Below are 17987 nucleotides of genomic sequence, written 5' to 3' on the forward strand. Positions count from 1 at the left end.
ATTCTGAAAGTTCGGAGGGAAATTTTGCCCCTTCTAGTCTTGGACTTGTTAAATCTGGATCTCTGTTCATAGCCTTTACATTAAGAGGGCAATTAAAAAGTAGTCAGTAAATTTATTCCTCCCAGATTTGTGTACTAATATGCAACTCTTCAGTCTTCCTTACCTGTTCATAGTATTAACCATTTATTTTGTTCACAGAAGCAATTTAAGATTTCAAAGTGTCGATACCTAGTATGGATTCTATCTTTTAGCCTGTAAGTGTTTGGACTGCTTCCACCAAATGCCTGACCCATGGCAGCAACCATCCTTGGAAGAAAAGGCATCACTGTTCATTTGTTGCCCAACTATACACTTATCTGAAAGACACCTTACATGCAAGGGCTCAACTTACTATAATGTTGGCCGCCTTTTTCCACTGTGCAAAACACAGGATTCATGTAATTGAGTGAATGTTAGCTGTTTGCTTCTCTCTGCAGTTACTGTCCAAAAAAATAAAATGGGTATCTTCATATGGATATGTGATGGCTTATTTATGGTCTTGACCTGTAGGCTTATCAAGGAAATTTCATATAAACATTTCAGAGTTGAAAGTAATGGATTATTTTGTACATAATTCTTTTGTCTGATCTATATAGAACAAAATAGAAAATATTACAGCTATGTTTTTATGTACAGAGAGATTAAGAGGTGAGAAATGTTGTGTATACATACATGGAACTGATATAATAGTGATAATACAGATCTAGTTCTTCTTTGCTTGGTTTGCAGGATGTTCCAATGAATGGCTTTGCATACCATTTGCAAGAAAACACGAGTGGTGTCATTAGGATCTTAGCATTTCAGTGAGTTCCACTCTTCCTTAGTGGAAGCCTTTTCTGCAATACTGAAAAATGTGATTTCTGCTTCTGAAATCAAGTGTTTCTACAAGCATGGATTCAGTAGGCAGCTAAGCACCACACAACCCCTCACTCACTACCCCCTGGTGGAATGAAGGAGAAGATTAGAAGGGTAAATGCAAAAACTTGTGGGTTTAGATAGACAGTTTAATAGGTAAAGGAAAAGCCATGAGCATAAATGAAGCGAAACAAGGAAGTCATTCACCACTTCCCATCAGCAGGCAGTTGTTCACCCATCTGAGGAAAGCAGGGCTCCATCACACATGTCCCAACAGTGACTTGGGAACAAACGCTGTAACTCTGAATGTCCCTCCCTTGCTCTGTCTTCCCTCATCTTTTATTGCTGAGTGTGATGCCATATGGTCTGGGATATTCCTTCGGTCAGTTGGGGTCAGCTGTCCAAGCTGTGTCCCCTCCCAACTTCTTTGTGCACCCCCAGCTACTCGCTGATGGGGAGGTCTGAGAAGCAGAAAATGCCTTGACTCTGTGCAATCATCACTCAGCAATAATAGAAACATCCCTGAGTTATCAACATTGTTTTCCTCACAGATCCAAAACAGAGTCCCATACTAGCTACTGTGAAGAAAATTAACTCTGTCCCAGCCAAAAGCAGTACATCTACATCCATTTAATTCCACGAGTACTAGACAGAATGTAACAAATAAGACAAATTCTGTCATTAATATGGGAAAAAAAGTATTTTTGTTCTGAACCTGTTGCAGCTGGACTGGGAGATAAATTAAAAGTACCATCAGCCGGAGCTGGTATATTCCAAGATGATGTTTCTTCCATTCCCATGCCAGATCATTTCCTGTAAGAGCCTTTGACAGAAGCTTGTTCTTCTGAAATACTCACCAGAAGTTTATTGAAAACTAAGTTTGCTATGTCATCTAAAATAGCTTTATACACATATTCTGTGGTTTCCATGAAGATTTCTAAAATCTGCCAGGCATGGCCAATTTCAGTGTTAACTGCCTGGGCCACACCTCAGTGTATGGTCCTTACTTAACTGTCTAATTCTCAGCTGTATTATAGTTTTCACCAATTTCAAGTGTGGAACTCAGATGTATTGGTCTGTGGTTGTCTGATTTCCTGTAAGCAATTTTTCTACAGAATTTTACAGAATATGCAACATAGCTTCTTGAGAAGTTTGTATTTTAATTTCTTTAGAAACCACCTGATTTCAGTGAAAGGATACTGCTAATGTTTATAGAAAGCTATCTGGTCCTCTTCTATTTGCCCATTGGAATAGGTTTTTTGAAAGTAATATTTTTCTCAGAAAGAAGAATGTTTTATGGCCATGTGGCATACTAGCCTGTTCTTCAAATGCTAGGAAACTTCTAGAACTGAATTTCTTCCATAAATAATTTGCTTTTCCATCTTGTCTTTCTTCTTCCCTGTGCACCTCTGATAAAGAGGGAACAAAACGATGCCCTTGCATAGGTTACCTCAGCTCTGTGTAGATGGTGGGGCTTAGAAGTTCAGGTCATTTACATTTATGAAATGCAAAGATGCAATGAAAATGGATTTCAGCTCAGGGAGTCTTCAACTGGGTCATGAGCTGCATTATGTTGTGCTTGAGTTATTAATGCAAACTCTTCAGAAGGATGTTAAACTCTGCAAGGCTTTTCCTGCCCGAGCCGAGGCAGCTTCTGGAGCTTCTTGAGAAAGTTGTACCAAGAGTAGAAATTCATAGCATGGCTTCCACTGTGAGTTCAGTATACATACTTACGCATGCTTAATCTCGTGTGAAAGCATCATGGTGTAGGGTTCAGTTTGCCTTGGCTGTGTTAGTTTTATTTACATAGACTTCTGTGTAGCCTTCCATTCTTCCTCTGCATTGCATCAAATTTGTTTGATGCTTATGAACATATGTGGGTAGGTATTATTTACCTCCTACGAAGTACAGCTTTTTAAAAAAATGTGTTTTATCTCTGTAGCACGTGACCTGCTGTCATCTCCAGTTACATGGGAGTTGTTTGGATTCTCTGTTGTTGAAGGAGCTCAGTCCTGGATAGAATTACCAGCTCTTTATGACCATGAAAGAGGAGTGAGGAAAGTAAGTTGCAAGCACTGCTTCTAACAGATAATAATGGCTGAATTAATTTGAATTCAAAATAATATTTATCTGTTAGTAGCAAACATGGAGAGTCTGGTTCCTCAAGGGAAGTAACTAGAACTCTGTATTAAAAGCCTCAAATCCTCTTGTGAGAGAACAGCTGTGGCTTAAAATTGCTTGGTGTTCTATGCGCTAGTATCTGAGATGATATTTATTTCCTGTATTTAGCTTGGTACAGTCACCTGTCAAATTAAGAAGCAGACATCAAGTAGCTGTTGTTTTCTTTGAAAGCTTATGAGTATCATCTGGAAAAAAAAAATGAATGGTTAAGTTCTGAGTCTTGTCTGACAAAATATTTTGTTAATAAAATGGGTAAATTGCCTGTGTAAACTTGTGAGTCAGAGATTATGACTAGGTTGAACGATGGTATTGTCTATTGATGCAGAGGATACAGCTCAGTTCTAGTAGTATTCTGGGCACGAAAACTTCTAGGAAAAACAGGAAATCCTGCAAGAAGCTAGAGTAAGTAGGCATTTATTATCCTATGCAGCACTTTGTATGTTTTCACTTCTAAATCAGTTGGGTTTTTTTTTAATTACACATAACATTTTTGACTGTGTTTACCGAAGTCTGCTTGGCATTCCTGCAGTGTGTCTATCTCTAAACTAACTTTCTTCCTTTCTTAGAGCTCTGTAGCATTTTAAAAAGAGAGAAACAGAAAGAGAAAGGTAAGGAAACACATAATATATGAAAGAATATAAAGGAACCTGCATTTTACATGCAGAACTACAGCCTGGAACAATGTGTCTTACTTTGCTTTAAAAAGTAATGTAAAAATTTTAGGTAAATTTTTATTTCGTGATAAACAGAATCACAGAATCATCTGAGTTGGAAAAGCCCTTGGAGATCATCTGGTCCAACCATTAACCTAGCACTGATGGTTCCCAACTACACCATGTCCCTCAGCACTGTGTCGACCCGACTCTTAACACCTCCAGGGATGGAGACTCCACCACCTCCCTGGGCAGCCCATTCCAACGCCTAACAACCTGTTCTGTAAAGAAATGCTTCCTAATATCCAGTCTAAACCTTCCCTGGAGCAACTTGAGGCCATTCCCTCTTGTCCTGTCTCTTGTTACTTCGTTAAAGAGACTCATCCCCAGCTCTCCACAACCTCCTCTCAGGTAGCTGTAGAGGGCGATGAGGTCTCCCCTCAGCCTCCTCTTCTCCAGACTAAACACCCCCAGTTCCCTCAGCCGCTCCCCGTACGACCTGTGCTCCAGACCCTGCACCAGCTCCGTTGCCCTTCTCTGGACACGCTCGAGTCATTCAATGTCCTTTTTGGAGTGAGGGGCCCAAAACTGAACACAGGAATCGAGGGGCGGCCTCACCAGTGCCGAGTCCAGGGCTCAGATCCCTTCCCTGTCCCTGCTGGCCATGCTATTGCTGACACAGGCCAGGATGCCATTGGCCTTCTTGGCCACCTGGGCACACTGCTGGCTCCTGTTCAGCCGGCTGTCAATCAACACCCCCAGGTCCCTCTCTGACTGGCAGCTCTCCAGCCACTCCTCCCCAAGCCTGTAGCGCTGCTGGGGGTTGTTGTGGCCCAAGGGCAGCCCCCGGCATTTGGCCTTATTGAAACTCCTCCAGTTAGGCTGGAGCCATGGGCTGAGCCCGTCCAGGTCTCTCTGCAGAGCCTCCCTGCCCTCGAGCAGATCAACACTCCCACCCAACTTGGTGTCATCTGCAAACTGAGGGTGCACTCGATCCTCTCGTCTAGATCATCAATAAAGATGTTGAACAGGAGTGGCCCCAACACCGAGCCCTGGGGCACACCACTCGTGACTGGCGGCCAACTGGATTTAACTCCATTCACCACAACTCTTTGGGCCCGGCCATCCAGACAGTATTTTACCCAGCGAAGCATGTGCCCACCCAAGCCACGAGCAGCCAGGAGAATGCTGTGGGAAATGGTGTCAAAGGCCTTACTAAAGTCAAGGTAAACAACTTCCACAGCCTTTCCCTCATCCAATAAGGAGGTCGCCCTGTCACGGGAGATCAGGTTTGTCAAGCAGGACCTGCCTTTCATAAACCCATGCTGACTGGGCCTGATCATTTGGTTGTCCCTCGTGTTGTGTGATGTTACTCAGGATGAGTGGCTCCATTAACTTCCCTGGCACTGACGTCAAGCTGACAGGCCTGTAATTTCCCAGATCATCCTTCTAAACCTTCTTATATATGGTCATCATGTTGGCCAATTTCCAATCTGTCAGGACCTCCCCAGTAAGCCAGGACTGCTGGTAAATGATGGAAAGCGGCTTGGCGAGCACCCCAGCCAGCCCCTTCAGCACGCTTGGGTGTATCCCATCCCGTCCCATAGACTTGTGTGTGTTTATGTGATGCAGTAGGTCACTGACTGTATCCTCTTGGCTTGTGGGAGGATTGTTCTCCCAGTCTCTCTCTTCTGGCTGAGGAGGCTGGATTCCTTCAGTGCAACTGGTCTTGTTATTGAAGACTGAGACAAAGAAGGCATTAAGCACCTCAGCCTTTTCCTCATCACTTGTTACCATGTTTCCTCCTGTGTCTAGCAGGGGATGGAGGCTCTCTCTGGACTTTTGCTGCTCACATACTTATAGAAACATTTCTTGTTATCCTTGATTCCTGAAGCCAGGTTAATTTCCAGCTGGGCTTTAGACCTCCTGATTTCCACCCTGCATAGCCTCACAGTATCTTTGTAATAATTGTGAGTCACTAGCCCCTTCTTCCAAAAGCTGTAAACTCTCCTTTTCTCCCTGAGTTGCAGCCAAAGCTCCCTGTTCAGCCAGGGTGGTCTTCTCTGGTGCCGATTTCTCTTACAGCACCTGGGGACTGCCTGCTCCTGTGCCATTCTTCCTTCATAAAGAGCGTCCAGCCTTCATGGACCCCTGTACCCTTCAGTACCATCTCCCAAGGGATCCTGTCAAGCAGATGCCCAAACAAGACAAAGTCAGCCCTTTGGAAGTCCAGGATGCCAGTTCTGCTGCCCGCTCTCCTGGCCTCCCTAAGAATAGAGAGCTCTGTTTTTCATGATTGCTGTGCCCTAGTGAACCTCCAACGGCCACATCATCCACCAGTCCTTCTCTGTTCACAAAAACGAGATCCAGCAGGGCACCTTCTCTTGTCAGTTCACTCACCAGCTGCATCAGGAAGTTATCTGCCACACATTCCAGGAATCTCTGGGACTGGTCCTGCTCTGCTGTGTTGTATTTCTAGCAGATGTCTGGGAAGTTAAAGTCTCCCACAAGAACAAGGGCAAGTGATTGTGAGATTTCTCCTAAGTGCCTATAGTATATTTCATCCACCTCCCTGTCCTGGTTGGATGGCCTATAGTAGACTCCTACTACAACATCTGCCCTGTTGGCCTTCCCCTGGATTCTAATACAAAGACACTCCACCCTGTCTTCACTACGCTTGTACTCAAAGCAATCATAACAGTCCCTAACATACAGCACCATGCCACCATCTCTCTTTCCTTGTTTATCCCTTCTAAAGAGCTTGTAGCCATCAATAGGTACACTCCAGTCATGGGAGACATCCCACCATTTTTCTGTAATAGCCACGACATCATAATTTTCCTGTTTCATCATGGCTTCAAGCTCCTCCTCTTTGTTACCTATGCTGTGTGCATTGGTATACATGTACTTCAGATGGGCTGGTGTTTTGGCCCCTTCCCCCTTCAAATCTAGCTTAAAGCTCTCTCAATGAGCCCATCTAACTCCTGCCCCAAGATCCTTTTCTCCCTCTGGGACAGGTACATCCCATCTAATGCCAAACCCATGATTGAAAAATCCAAAGCCCTGATGGTAACACCAGTCTTGGAGCCACAAGTTAATCTGTTGAGTTCTCCTGTATTCTTCTTCATCCATCTCCCCAACTGAAGGGATGGAGGAGAGCACAATTTGTGCCTCCAACACCTTAATCAGTTTCCCCAAGGACCTGAAATCTTTCATCATTGCTTTAGGACTTCTGGTAATGTCATTGCTACCTATCTGAAAACCAAGAGAGGGGAGTAGTCCTTGAGTCTCACTAGAGCGGGGAGTTTTGCCATGAGATCCTTGACCCGGGCCCCAGGGAGGCAGCGGACTTCCCTGTGAAGTGGGTCTGGTCTGCATATGGGGCCTTCAACACCCCTCAGAATGGAGTCACCCACTGCAATGACTCTTCTGGGGTTCTTTTGAGAGCTGGTTTTAATAGCTGGTCCAGAACGACCTGGCCTTGGTCTTCCTCCTCGTTTGTCTCATTTTCTCCCTACTTCTCTTCTTCATTCAAAAGGTCCAGGGCCCCGAATGTATTATGAAGGGACACCATGGAGGGTTAGGGAGGTTGGGATTGGATTTTCCTGCCTCCATGAACAGGGACCTGTTTCCAGCCTCCCCCACCTTATAGGTCCCCTCTTTCTGCATGATAGCAAGAGAATGAGGGCTTGCCTGCCTTGTTTGGAGCCTCCATTTGCTCCTCTTGCTTCATGAATGCCAAGGTGCTACTCCACTAATTTCCCTTTCACACTCCCTAATACTTTTTAATCTTTTGACCTCTTCTTTGAGTTCTGCCACCAGGCTGAGCAGGTCATCCAGCTGATCGCAGTGCACAGGTGTTGTCACTGCTGCCCTCTGGCAGGATTGACAGGCTCAGGCATTCCCTGCAGCCAGGAGTACTTCTCTGTTCTGGATTTCGCTGTGGCTGCTTGAGCATATAGCTTTAAACACAGCTAAAAATAATAGCATGAAATCTTGAGCTATTGTTTGTGGATGCACATTTTCAGGCTTGGGCCCTGGCAGCTACAGTATAGAGTATGACATTAGTTAATTGCTCTCTATTTTTGTCTTGATGCTGGAAATCCAGCAAGTGAACCAAGTGGTTTTGTATTTTTGCAGTGGTGATGTCTGCCCACTGTTTAAGGCTCTAGTAAGCTCAAATCCTCTAGGTAGAAGATTATGTTGAAATATAAGACACTCTTTGGGGGGAAAAAAAAAAAAAAAAGCGCATTTTCTATTAAGCTAAATATAGATGTACCAATAGGTATGCTTACTGTGCAGTGGAAGGATGGCAGTGCTTTCAAGAAAGGAGGAAGTAAGTTTTGGTTTTATTTTGGGTAGAAAATGATAGCATTGTTTTAACCATTAAAATAATTCCTGGCAGCTTTAGGATGATTTAAGCATTATCTTTTTTGAGTCTACTGAAGATGTGTAAGATTTAGTGAATAGGAGCCGATATGCAGTTACTTTACTTGGTGGATCAATGGCTTGCCATTGCGCAATATACAGTGTACAAGGCACACCATTATCAAATTTTATTCTTAGCACAGTCCTTCCGAATGATTGCCCTCCTCTATCCCTTGTTCATAGCTTTGTCGCATTGCGTTTCAGCACTCAAGAGGCCAAAGCTCTAAGCATAGCTGTGCTGTGCATGTGGAAATACTACAGATATTTTACGTCTAGGAAAGATTGTTTAATAATAGATATAACTGGCACTAGCAGACATTTAGCATTGTTCTTATAGAACCCGAAACTGGAGGGCACTGTCTCTCTGCACCTCCAAAAGTGTGCAGGGAAGAGAAGAGTTGAAAACACTGAGGTTATGCCTATCCTGAACACTTGGCCATAAGTATACATTGTAAGTGTAAGGAGAAATAAAGAAAATTATCCTCTGCAGAGCACCGATTTGAACAGTGGATGGTGTAGTTGTATCTAAAAGGGTTTGTCTTTCACTGACTTACAAGCTGTGTGCTTTCAGGTTGGGTCACCACACTGTGTGTCAATACCCTAGCAGTGAAGCAGTCAGTCTTATTTTATGAACCTTTCATGCAACATTGAGAGCCCTTCAGTCCCTGTTCATCTGCTCAAAGATATGCATGTGTTTAAGTGCTCCCTTGGACAGGGCTAAATTGCTTTGTGCCTTGCAAGTTTAACCCTGTAGTCATCACTGAAAATCTCAGCTGAATTTAGAACTTGTATTTGGCTCCTTTCTTCATCTTCCATGGACACTGGGAGGTGTCCTGCTGTCTTAAGCACCAATTAACGTACAATAGTACTGATGAATTCAGGAAATTCATCTGTGTATACATTTAAATGTGTCAAATCAACATTTGACACTTGTGGCCAAAATGGCAGATGTTCGTGCTGGACTCAGTGGTGACATTTTCTTGTTGATCAGCTGGGACCAACTCTTTTTTTATCACCTCTGAAATTTTGGCAGAAGGCAACTTCAAATCAGAACTCTTTTCTTGCATTTATCTTGGTAAGTTAGTTGTGATATCTTGAGGCACTTAAATCAGAGCTGACCCAAGGTGGGATTTCTTTTATTTGTGAAATTATGATGTTTTGATATATTTTTTTTTAAGATCATATGACCCCTAAGCTTCCATATTTTTCCAAAGAACAGATGTTTTGAATTAAATGTTTTCTAAACTTCCTGCCCCCAGCTTCCCTGATCTACAGTATAGATGATGTTGACAGAATCCTATCTGGAACCATGGAGCAGGAGATTAAAATCTTGGAATTATGCTAGGTTTCCTGATGGAAAATCAAGGCAATATTTTAAGATCTCTAGCTGAAACAAATTCTGTGGGACTGACCCTGTCTGTGCTGCAAAAGTTTACTGCAACTAGGCCTCACCCCAGGAGCACTTTAGTTTTATGTTTTTCACTTAGTGATGAAGAGGTTTATTAAAAAATAAATCCTAAATGGCTCTAATAGAATATCCTTATTAACTGAAGTGTCTCTAGTTCAGGAGATAAATGCATATTAATAATTATCACTCACCCTATCCTATCAGAGATCATGTGAAAAATGACTTGTCCTTTGGTATTTCATCTGCTGTGATCTAAATAAGAAGTGAGGTGTAAAATAATTTCCAAGCAAAACTGTTGAAGTAGAATTGAAAGTGTTGCAGCAGTTTGGGGTACAGTGTATAGCTAAAGAGATGTTATAATTAATCTAAAACCCAACTGACTTCAGAAAATGCAACCCTAAGGTTACATTTTAAAAAGTGCAAAGTAATAAAAGCTTCAAATAAGACATCCAAACACTCTTAAATCTACTGTTTAGGTGAAATGATGCAGCATATGTATGATCACGATGAAAGAATTACACTATTAGAATAGTAAATGGTCTTAAATTAAGTTTTCAAATCCTATTTTCCTCTTCTTTTTTCCTTTTTCTGATATCATTACGGCATGCAGAATGGATACTGACCCTCTGAACTGATCACCTTCTGCATATAGATACTTAGTACTACTTATTAAAAAATCTGGATAAATTGTTAGCAGTATTATTGATTTTGTTAGAGACTCAACCAATTTTTTGTTGTGCCCCATCCAATAGATCAGAAAGAGAAAAAAAATAGTGTGGAATGAAAATGCACCTTGCAAGCAACTGCAAATATGATATGATATGCTCTTTGAAATAGCCTGAGGCTCACTGTCGGATTGTATTGTAAAAGCTAATATACGCTATTTTAAAGCAGGTCTCAATTGCAATTTGCCATTCAGCTATTTGATATCCTATTAGCACATCCTTTGGAAAGACACTCTTAGGAAGTTCCAGGCATATGAAAAAAATGAATTCTGTCCTACTCTGCTATTTTAGGGAAAGGGGTAGCAGAAAACATCCAGGACTGCCTGTCTAAACATGAATATACTGGTTTTCTTTGTTGGAAACTATGTGAGCAGCAGGCTCCACCTTTACATACAATCATGATGTAGGCAGTCAGGAGGTGCATGTGTTTGTTGAAGGCAGCAGTCCTAGTTGGGCACATTCAAATAGTTGTACTGGAGTTACATGCCTGTGGCTGTGGGGGGACGTGCCATCACTAATCCAGCTCTTGGCTGGATTACCTTTGAAAAATAAAAAATGGATTCCTCTGCCATGTGTGAAAAGCTTTTGGCCCTCTTCAGTCCAGTTTAGTGCTGCAGCTGGGCTGGAGAGAAGGAGGGTAATGAAGCCTTTGCATCCTGACTGGCTTCCTGCAGGCTCGATCGGAGTGGAGAAAGCCCTTTCCCAGGAACATTCTGGAGAGACATGGAGGCTAGAGCAACCTCCCTGTGTGCTTCCAAGACACACCGGGGTACGTTTCTAAAGCCACATGCCAGGTTTTGGTCACACTGGGTGCCATTAAGAGTGACACGCTGCGTCGGAAAGCAAATCCACTTTTCTTAGTTTTTCAGGCCAGTTCTGAGGCAAATCTGCTGTCTCCTTTCCATCCACCACAATTTGCGGAAGCTGGTGGCACCACACTGGTGTGAGTAAAATCAGAACGCAGTGCTACAAACCCAGGTATTTTGCCAGAATACGTGGCATTTCAGTCTTGATGAACATGGACGAGTCTATACATTTAAATCAAAAATGAAGGAATCAGTGTTGTGATTTTTGGTGTGGGCTAGGGCAATGTTCTCTTGTGTGTCTGTTCTGTCCACACAGTTTCCTGAACAATATGTTTCCTTCTCTGTGGGTCAGTCACCTACTGTTCATGTCCTTGAGGACCTTCATGTTAGGGCAACTGAAAAGTTAAGGAATGTTTTAGCAAAAGGATTGTAACTGTGAGTGAATTAGAAGAAATAAAAATTAAAGAAGGATGACAAAAATATTTCTTCCTCATAAGAAACTCTGTTTTATTTCAGGAGTTTAATTTCGGCTGTCTCTTTTCTCACCATCTCAGTTCTGTACATATACAGTTAATTTTTCTTTGTGTAATTTAGAACTAAGTTTCCAGTAGAAAGAAAAAAATGTAAGTAAAAATACAGTCAAATGAGTTTATCCAAACCCACTATAAATTGAAACTCATCCCTTATCCAAATCTGTCACTTCTTCTTTGGCATAAATTAAGTATCCAGTAATTCACTGATTTTTAGCACTCCCGTTTCTCTCAAGTTGTTGATGTCTCTCCAAAACTTTTGAAATCAGGGGCATAGTATTTCTTACTTTTCTCCAAATGCTTGTGTCTACTTTCTGCTGGCACAGCTGAACATGGTGCAGGCAAAGGGCTCCTGCTCAGTAGGATCTGAGGTGGTCCTGTCCCACCCATGGCCGTGAAGGGAGCAGCCCTTGAGGAATGCTATAACCTACCCTGAGCATGTCTAGCTGCCTTCCAGCTGTGTATTTTCCCTGCCATATTTACCAGTACAGTGAGAGACTATTTATTATCATGGGTGTTAACAGTCCTGTAAATTTTCCCTAGCTTTGTGCAGAAGGAGATATTTTTTTTCAATATTTCAGCGTTTCATGAAATATATTTTCAACATTTTCTACAGTTACTAAGAGGAAGACAATTACAAAAGTTAAGACTTTGTTAAAGAAATGCTTTGTTCAGTCTACAATTTAAATGTGTTTGTTTTCAAGCTTTAAATAATGAAATCTAAAATTGAGCTATATTTTGGAGAGATATGGCAATTGAAATATTGAAAGATGGACCCAAGTTTTTTAATAGTTTTATTTATTTATGTGGAAGGTACATTGGCTAATTGTATTGCATTTTTTTTTCTCCTTTGGAGGCTGACTGAAACAATTCTATCAAAAAACTTCCAAATCCACTTCTATATGAACAACTCAGTGCTCAATATCTGTTGAATTATTAACTCCTGAGCACTGAGGAGACTTTGTGACTCAGAACTTCAGAAATCACCAGACTGTCCTTAAAATCTATACGTTTTAACACAGCTGTTAATTCCGTGGAATTTGTGTTGTCTAACTGTCTGTCTTCAGCTTTGAGATACGTGATTTTTTAGTATATTCTGAACATGCAGCTTTCATAATACCATGAGCACAGGATCTGGTAATGCAGAAACAAACCACCAAATATTGAAACTTGCCAAAAAATTGTAAAAGCTAGCAGTCTTTGGATTGCATTACATATGACATCACATTTAACAGATGATTTGATAGCATGTAGCTTGTCATATATTCATTCTTCTAACGATTTTGAAAATATGAGTTATTTTGTTATTTATGCTTTTATAGTGCTTAGAAGTTGTTGTCCTAAACCAGGAGTACCAGGCCAGCTTCTGTAGAAGAGGAACAAAAAAAATTACCTCTGATCTAAAGAATTTAAAATCTAGTCTTTTTTATTGTGATGCTCTGCAGCCCATGTTGTCTGCTTTCTGTGTGGACTCTGGTGTCTTACCAGTAGACTAGTAAATAGGTCATACAAAGCACATAGCTAGTGAATGTATCTTCTTTTTCAGATCACAGAAATTCACACGTAGTCTCACTCTTGCCATTTTTCATTTTGTTTGAATTGCTTAATCTCTCTCTTTATTTACAAAAAAAAAAAAAAAAAAAAAAAAAAAAAAAAAAAAGCATTTGGTATTCAAAATTTGCAGTCAAGATAGTGATCATATGACAGAAGTTTTGAGTCTGAGATAGTCTATAACTTTTTCTAAAATTGTTGAATATTTATCTGATTCTTTGCTTTATAAACTCTTATTTGGGCCATCAACAACATGCTTGAACTATAACAAATAGAGAGTAAAAAACTGATTTACTGGCTAGATACAGAATACGAACTGTTGTAATTTTTCTAGTAGCTGCTCAGACACATGCAGAATAAGTATGAACAAAACAGGCTGCATGTAGAGGGAATGTTTCTCAGGTGTACTCTGCTAGTTCTACCCTCCATAGCCTTCACTTCATTTGTAACCTCAAGTAAGAATTCCAGTGATGATGGTTTTTTTAATCTATAAATAAAAAAAAGACCCTCAAATGCATGAAGCAAGTGGTGTAAAGTCTAGATATAAAATAGTTTGGAAACTGAACTTTCACTGCAGATAGGTGAGGTAGGGTGATATTTAATGTCTTTTATCAGCAATACAACTTAGTCTTGAAGATGCATATTTTCTGAAATACTAATGGTTTACTTTATTTATTCATACCTTGCAAGTTTGGCTGCCTGTGATTAAGCCGAGTGTTTCCTAGAGGATTTATAAGGAATTTTCTAAGTCTTCATCAAACATTTTCTATTGGCTTTTAGCTATATATATCCAATAAATCATAGAGGAACTATGACCAAGTGTATCTGGCAGAACATTTTTCAGTGTGTATGGACAACTATTTTCAAAAACTTCTAAAGGAAGAGAACAAGGGTTGTCTGCAAAAAGCAAAGCATTCATTTGAAAGTATGCCTATACTCCTGAGCCGAACTGAGGTTTTTGTGTTGTTATCCCCCTTTGCATGTAATTTGTTTTGCAAACAGTAGTTAGATTAACTTTATCAATATTGGAAGTGTCATCCTTATTTTGTCTTTGTACCAGGTAATATGGTGACAAGCATCGTGATGTAAAATTCCTATCTGGAGACTTGAGAAATGTTGGTTGTTGGTTTTGTTTTTTGTTTTAAATCCTGAAAGTAAAAAGAAATATCAGTAATAACAATCATTGGGGTTTGTGATTAAGGAGTGCTCAAAGACACTATAATTTAACTATGTTTTTTGCTATGATGTTGACCCTTAAGGTACAGTCATGAGTAATCTGGAACTGACTTGCAGAAATAGCCTTGGTTAGGATATTTTTACTGGTTTTATAAAAAAAACCCCCAACCTTTAAGCAATGTTTAGAAATTCACCAACTGTATGTATGTATATTTTGTCTTTTAGGACATACAGGACGATTATTAAAATCTCTGTGTTTCACCAGTCTATCATTTCTGCTGCTGCACATCATCTTTCAGATTACAATAAACAGTCTTGAAGCTGGAAAAACTATTGAACCTGGTTTTAACTGTGAGTAAAAACCTTTTAGTTTTTATTAGCATTTTAAGTGTTCAAATGCTTCAGTGGTTTGAAAGGTGAAGTGTTGATGAGAAGGCACTTAGCATTGTGCTCCTGTGGGTTTGCAGCTTGCTTCTCTTTCCTAATTTGTTGGTGTAAGAATTACTGTTAGTAGGGCAAGAAGACTAGATGTGTTTAAGAAATGAGAGAAGTGTGTAATCTATTTTATTCCCACCAGAGATGCATTTTCTTTTGGTTTACCACTGACTGTTGTATGTCTTCATCTTTTAGGCTTTCTCAAAATTCCCTCAGAAGCTGAGATGGCTACACATTTATATTATTAGATCATAATTCAATGTATTAAGAATAAAATGAGATACAGTAATGGAAACTCCTCTACTCATGTATTACGCCTCTGTCTGATGGAACTCTATTAAGCTGTTTGTTTAATTTAACTTTAAATCTTGACCCCAAGATTTATGTTTCTAAACAGTATTTGTCTCTTTCTTGCGTGTGTTCTATGAGAAGAAGGTTTTTCAATTTTTATTTATATGTAAACACTACTTAAAAATATATCGCATGGTATTTTGTATCTTCCTCTCTCAGGAAATGTTCTTCAATAATTCAGAAGCAAATGTTCTTTATTATGCAGAAATTAATTAAAATATCTATCCAGTGATTTGGATACGTAACCTCCAGGTAGAAACTATTTGTACTCGTCTTACAATGCTTATGTTTAACATTTAAACCTGTCAACTCACCTTTGATAAATGTCCATTTAATTTATCATAGAGTATGCTGCTGCCACTTGAGTAAACAGTTGTACTACAATTCAACAGAAGAAACCTTATGTGAAGTAAAGCATTTGACTCAAAGTAACAAAATCCTAAGGAAACTTGGAGCGAGCATTACCATTTCACCTTTAACTCAAACCATTTCTTAAAAGAAAAGGCATAATTGTGTTTATGAAATATCATTTTTAACTGGAATGTCTTGGGCTGTGTTGATTCACATCAGACCTTCAGAGTCTAAAAATATGGGTCTTTTTTTCAGAAATATATATTATTCGTTGAGTGAACTGGATTAGTTGCTTTCCTATATCTGTTTAACATTGTTATGACTAAAAATACATGATTTTTACTTAGAGTAATTGTGTATGAGAGTTTGTAACTGTCCAAGACAGAGATGCAACCACTAGCATTTTCTTCCTCCTGTGATGGGAACTAGGGTCTACTGTGGAAACTGATTAAAATTACTTCATCCTGAATAGTCCACTTCTGAAGAAACAGAGGGAACGAACTGCTTCTTTCTGTTTATCAAGAGTTGCTGAGTGCAACAGCTTCTATTCTAGCTGCCATTAATAATGTTTTCCTTACTTGGGGCCTCAGAGGACAATGTGTATGGCTGTAGTTGTGCATTGAATATGCCTCATATTGTGCTCTGACACTGAGGCCAGTTGACATGAGATGACCCACATCCTCACCATTAAGCTCTCCTTGCCTTCTGGGTGCAGAGGGTGGGTTCAAGTTGCCTGTTGGAAATGGTATTTGTCCCACAGTAATTCCCAAACTATGCCTGAGTTCTTTGCGAGCAAAGAAGTTGGCTGACCAGAGTTGTTCTGACACTGCTTTAACTGTTTAGCAATATGAAAAATTCAGCTGCTGAATTTCAGTGCCTGAACATGTTTGCAGGGTAAACTGGTACCATTTAGTTTACTGGTATGGTTATAGTTGGTGGGTTTCAAGTGAAGCTAATGAAGAGGGGAACATGATACTGGCATTATGGATGCTGGACCCCTGTGGTGCTGGAGGAGAAGTTGAAGAATGTATAGAGACCACTGTGAATGAAGGGCACAGAAAAGCCTTGCTAGATCAGGTGATAAGATCAACTATTGTTATTAATGGCACCAGAGTTTACACAGTACTGTGAGGAGAAGGTAAGTGAGGAGAACACAGAATTCCCTCTCCAGAAAGTACTTTGGTAATATTTCTGCTTGTAATTATTTGGTGACACAGCCCCACTGTTCCCCAGCTATATGAATAATTCTTTGCAAAACTGACTACAGCAGTGTGCTAAGCCATAGCTGGAGAAGCGACAGCACTGTGCCCATGACATCTGCAGAGTGTTATGATTTCTGCATTTTAGAGTTAGCTGTTAATGTTTATTCAACTCTTTTCACTCAATAAGAAGTACAGAAGTGTAAACTGAAAGACTGGAGTTTTCTGTTTCCCTATCCAGGCCCGGATCAACTATTAAAAACATTTTTTACAGCTGTTTGTCTTATACTTAAGCCCTATGCGCCCCACTGGAAATACTCTAGTCTCTTCTGATGCTTATCATTAGGAAGTTTTTCTCCCATTAGTCAAAATATCCTGTCTTCCTCCTTCAGTCTGATGTGGAAGTGGAGAAAAAACTTTCCATGGGTCTTTATGGTTACATGTTATGTATTTGAAGGCTGCAGTCATGTCTGTCATATGTACTCTTCTCTTTCATTCTCTTCTCTTTACACAGCTTCAGTCCCTCCAAACTTTCTTCATACATCATGTTTTCTAGGAAAGAGATTAGTCTAATTCTGTTTTCTCCAAGTGTTCCAGATATTTCTTGAAGTTCAGTGCCCAAAGCTAGGAAGAATTTACTAGCACAGACTGAAGTATAACAATTACCCGAGTGTCTGCAAGTGACACTCCCTGTTTATGTATTACTAAACAGTAATTTTTGCAATGGTAGCATTCTCACACTTTGTGATTTGCTCTAATCCACAAATCCTTTTCTGAAGAACAAACCATTTTTTTCTAATCCCATATTTATATAGGTGAGTATTCTTACAGTATAATGGTAGTTTGTTAGCCCACTTTTTTCCAAAATGGTCAAGACTGTTCTGAATTCTATCTCCCAATTTAGTTTTGGCCCCTCTTACAGGGGCCATTTGCAAACACCACCTTTAAGGGGTTTTGGATATACCAAAATGTTTGATTTTTCCTTTAAATGTAATTAAAAAAAATAATTCTGGAATTGTAATATCTTCCTGAGTTTAAATAAATTAAGCCATAGAGTACTGAAGGAGCTAGCAGATGTTATGGTAGGACCCCTGTCAATCATCTACTAAAGGTCTTGGAAGTGTGGGGAGGCCAGTGTTATTCCCGTTTACAAAAGAGACGTGAGGGAAGACTCAGGGAACTACAGACCTGTTAGTCTAACCTCAATTCCTATGCTAAAGCTATGGAGAAGATTATACTGGGTACTATTGAAAGGCATTTCAAGATTAATGCAACTATCAGGCACAGTCAACATGGGCT

General features: G+C 40.2%; 1 protein-coding gene across 8 annotated transcripts in view; it reads left to right on the forward strand.

The window, feature by feature from the left end:
• Nucleotides 1-17987, forward strand: part of PIEZO2 (piezo type mechanosensitive ion channel component 2) — a 259140-nt gene that overhangs the window by 43322 nt on the left and 197831 nt on the right. For 7 of the 8 annotated variants that reach the window (XM_026842250.1, XM_026842251.1, XM_026842249.1 and 4 more), the window contains exon 2: nucleotides 14578-14703. In XM_026842250.1, coding sequence (XP_026698051.1) covers nucleotides 14578-14703 — 126 coding nt within the window. Of the gene's footprint in view, nucleotides 1-14577; nucleotides 14704-17987 lie in introns of those variants that run through there. The other variant, XM_026842247.1, reaches the window with a different exon arrangement.

Source organism: Athene cunicularia (assembly GCF_003259725.1).
Source record: "Athene cunicularia isolate RWA chromosome 2 unlocalized genomic scaffold, athCun1 chr2_part1, whole genome shotgun sequence".
In the NCBI taxonomy this organism is placed as follows: domain Eukaryota; kingdom Metazoa; phylum Chordata; class Aves; order Strigiformes; family Strigidae; genus Athene; species Athene cunicularia.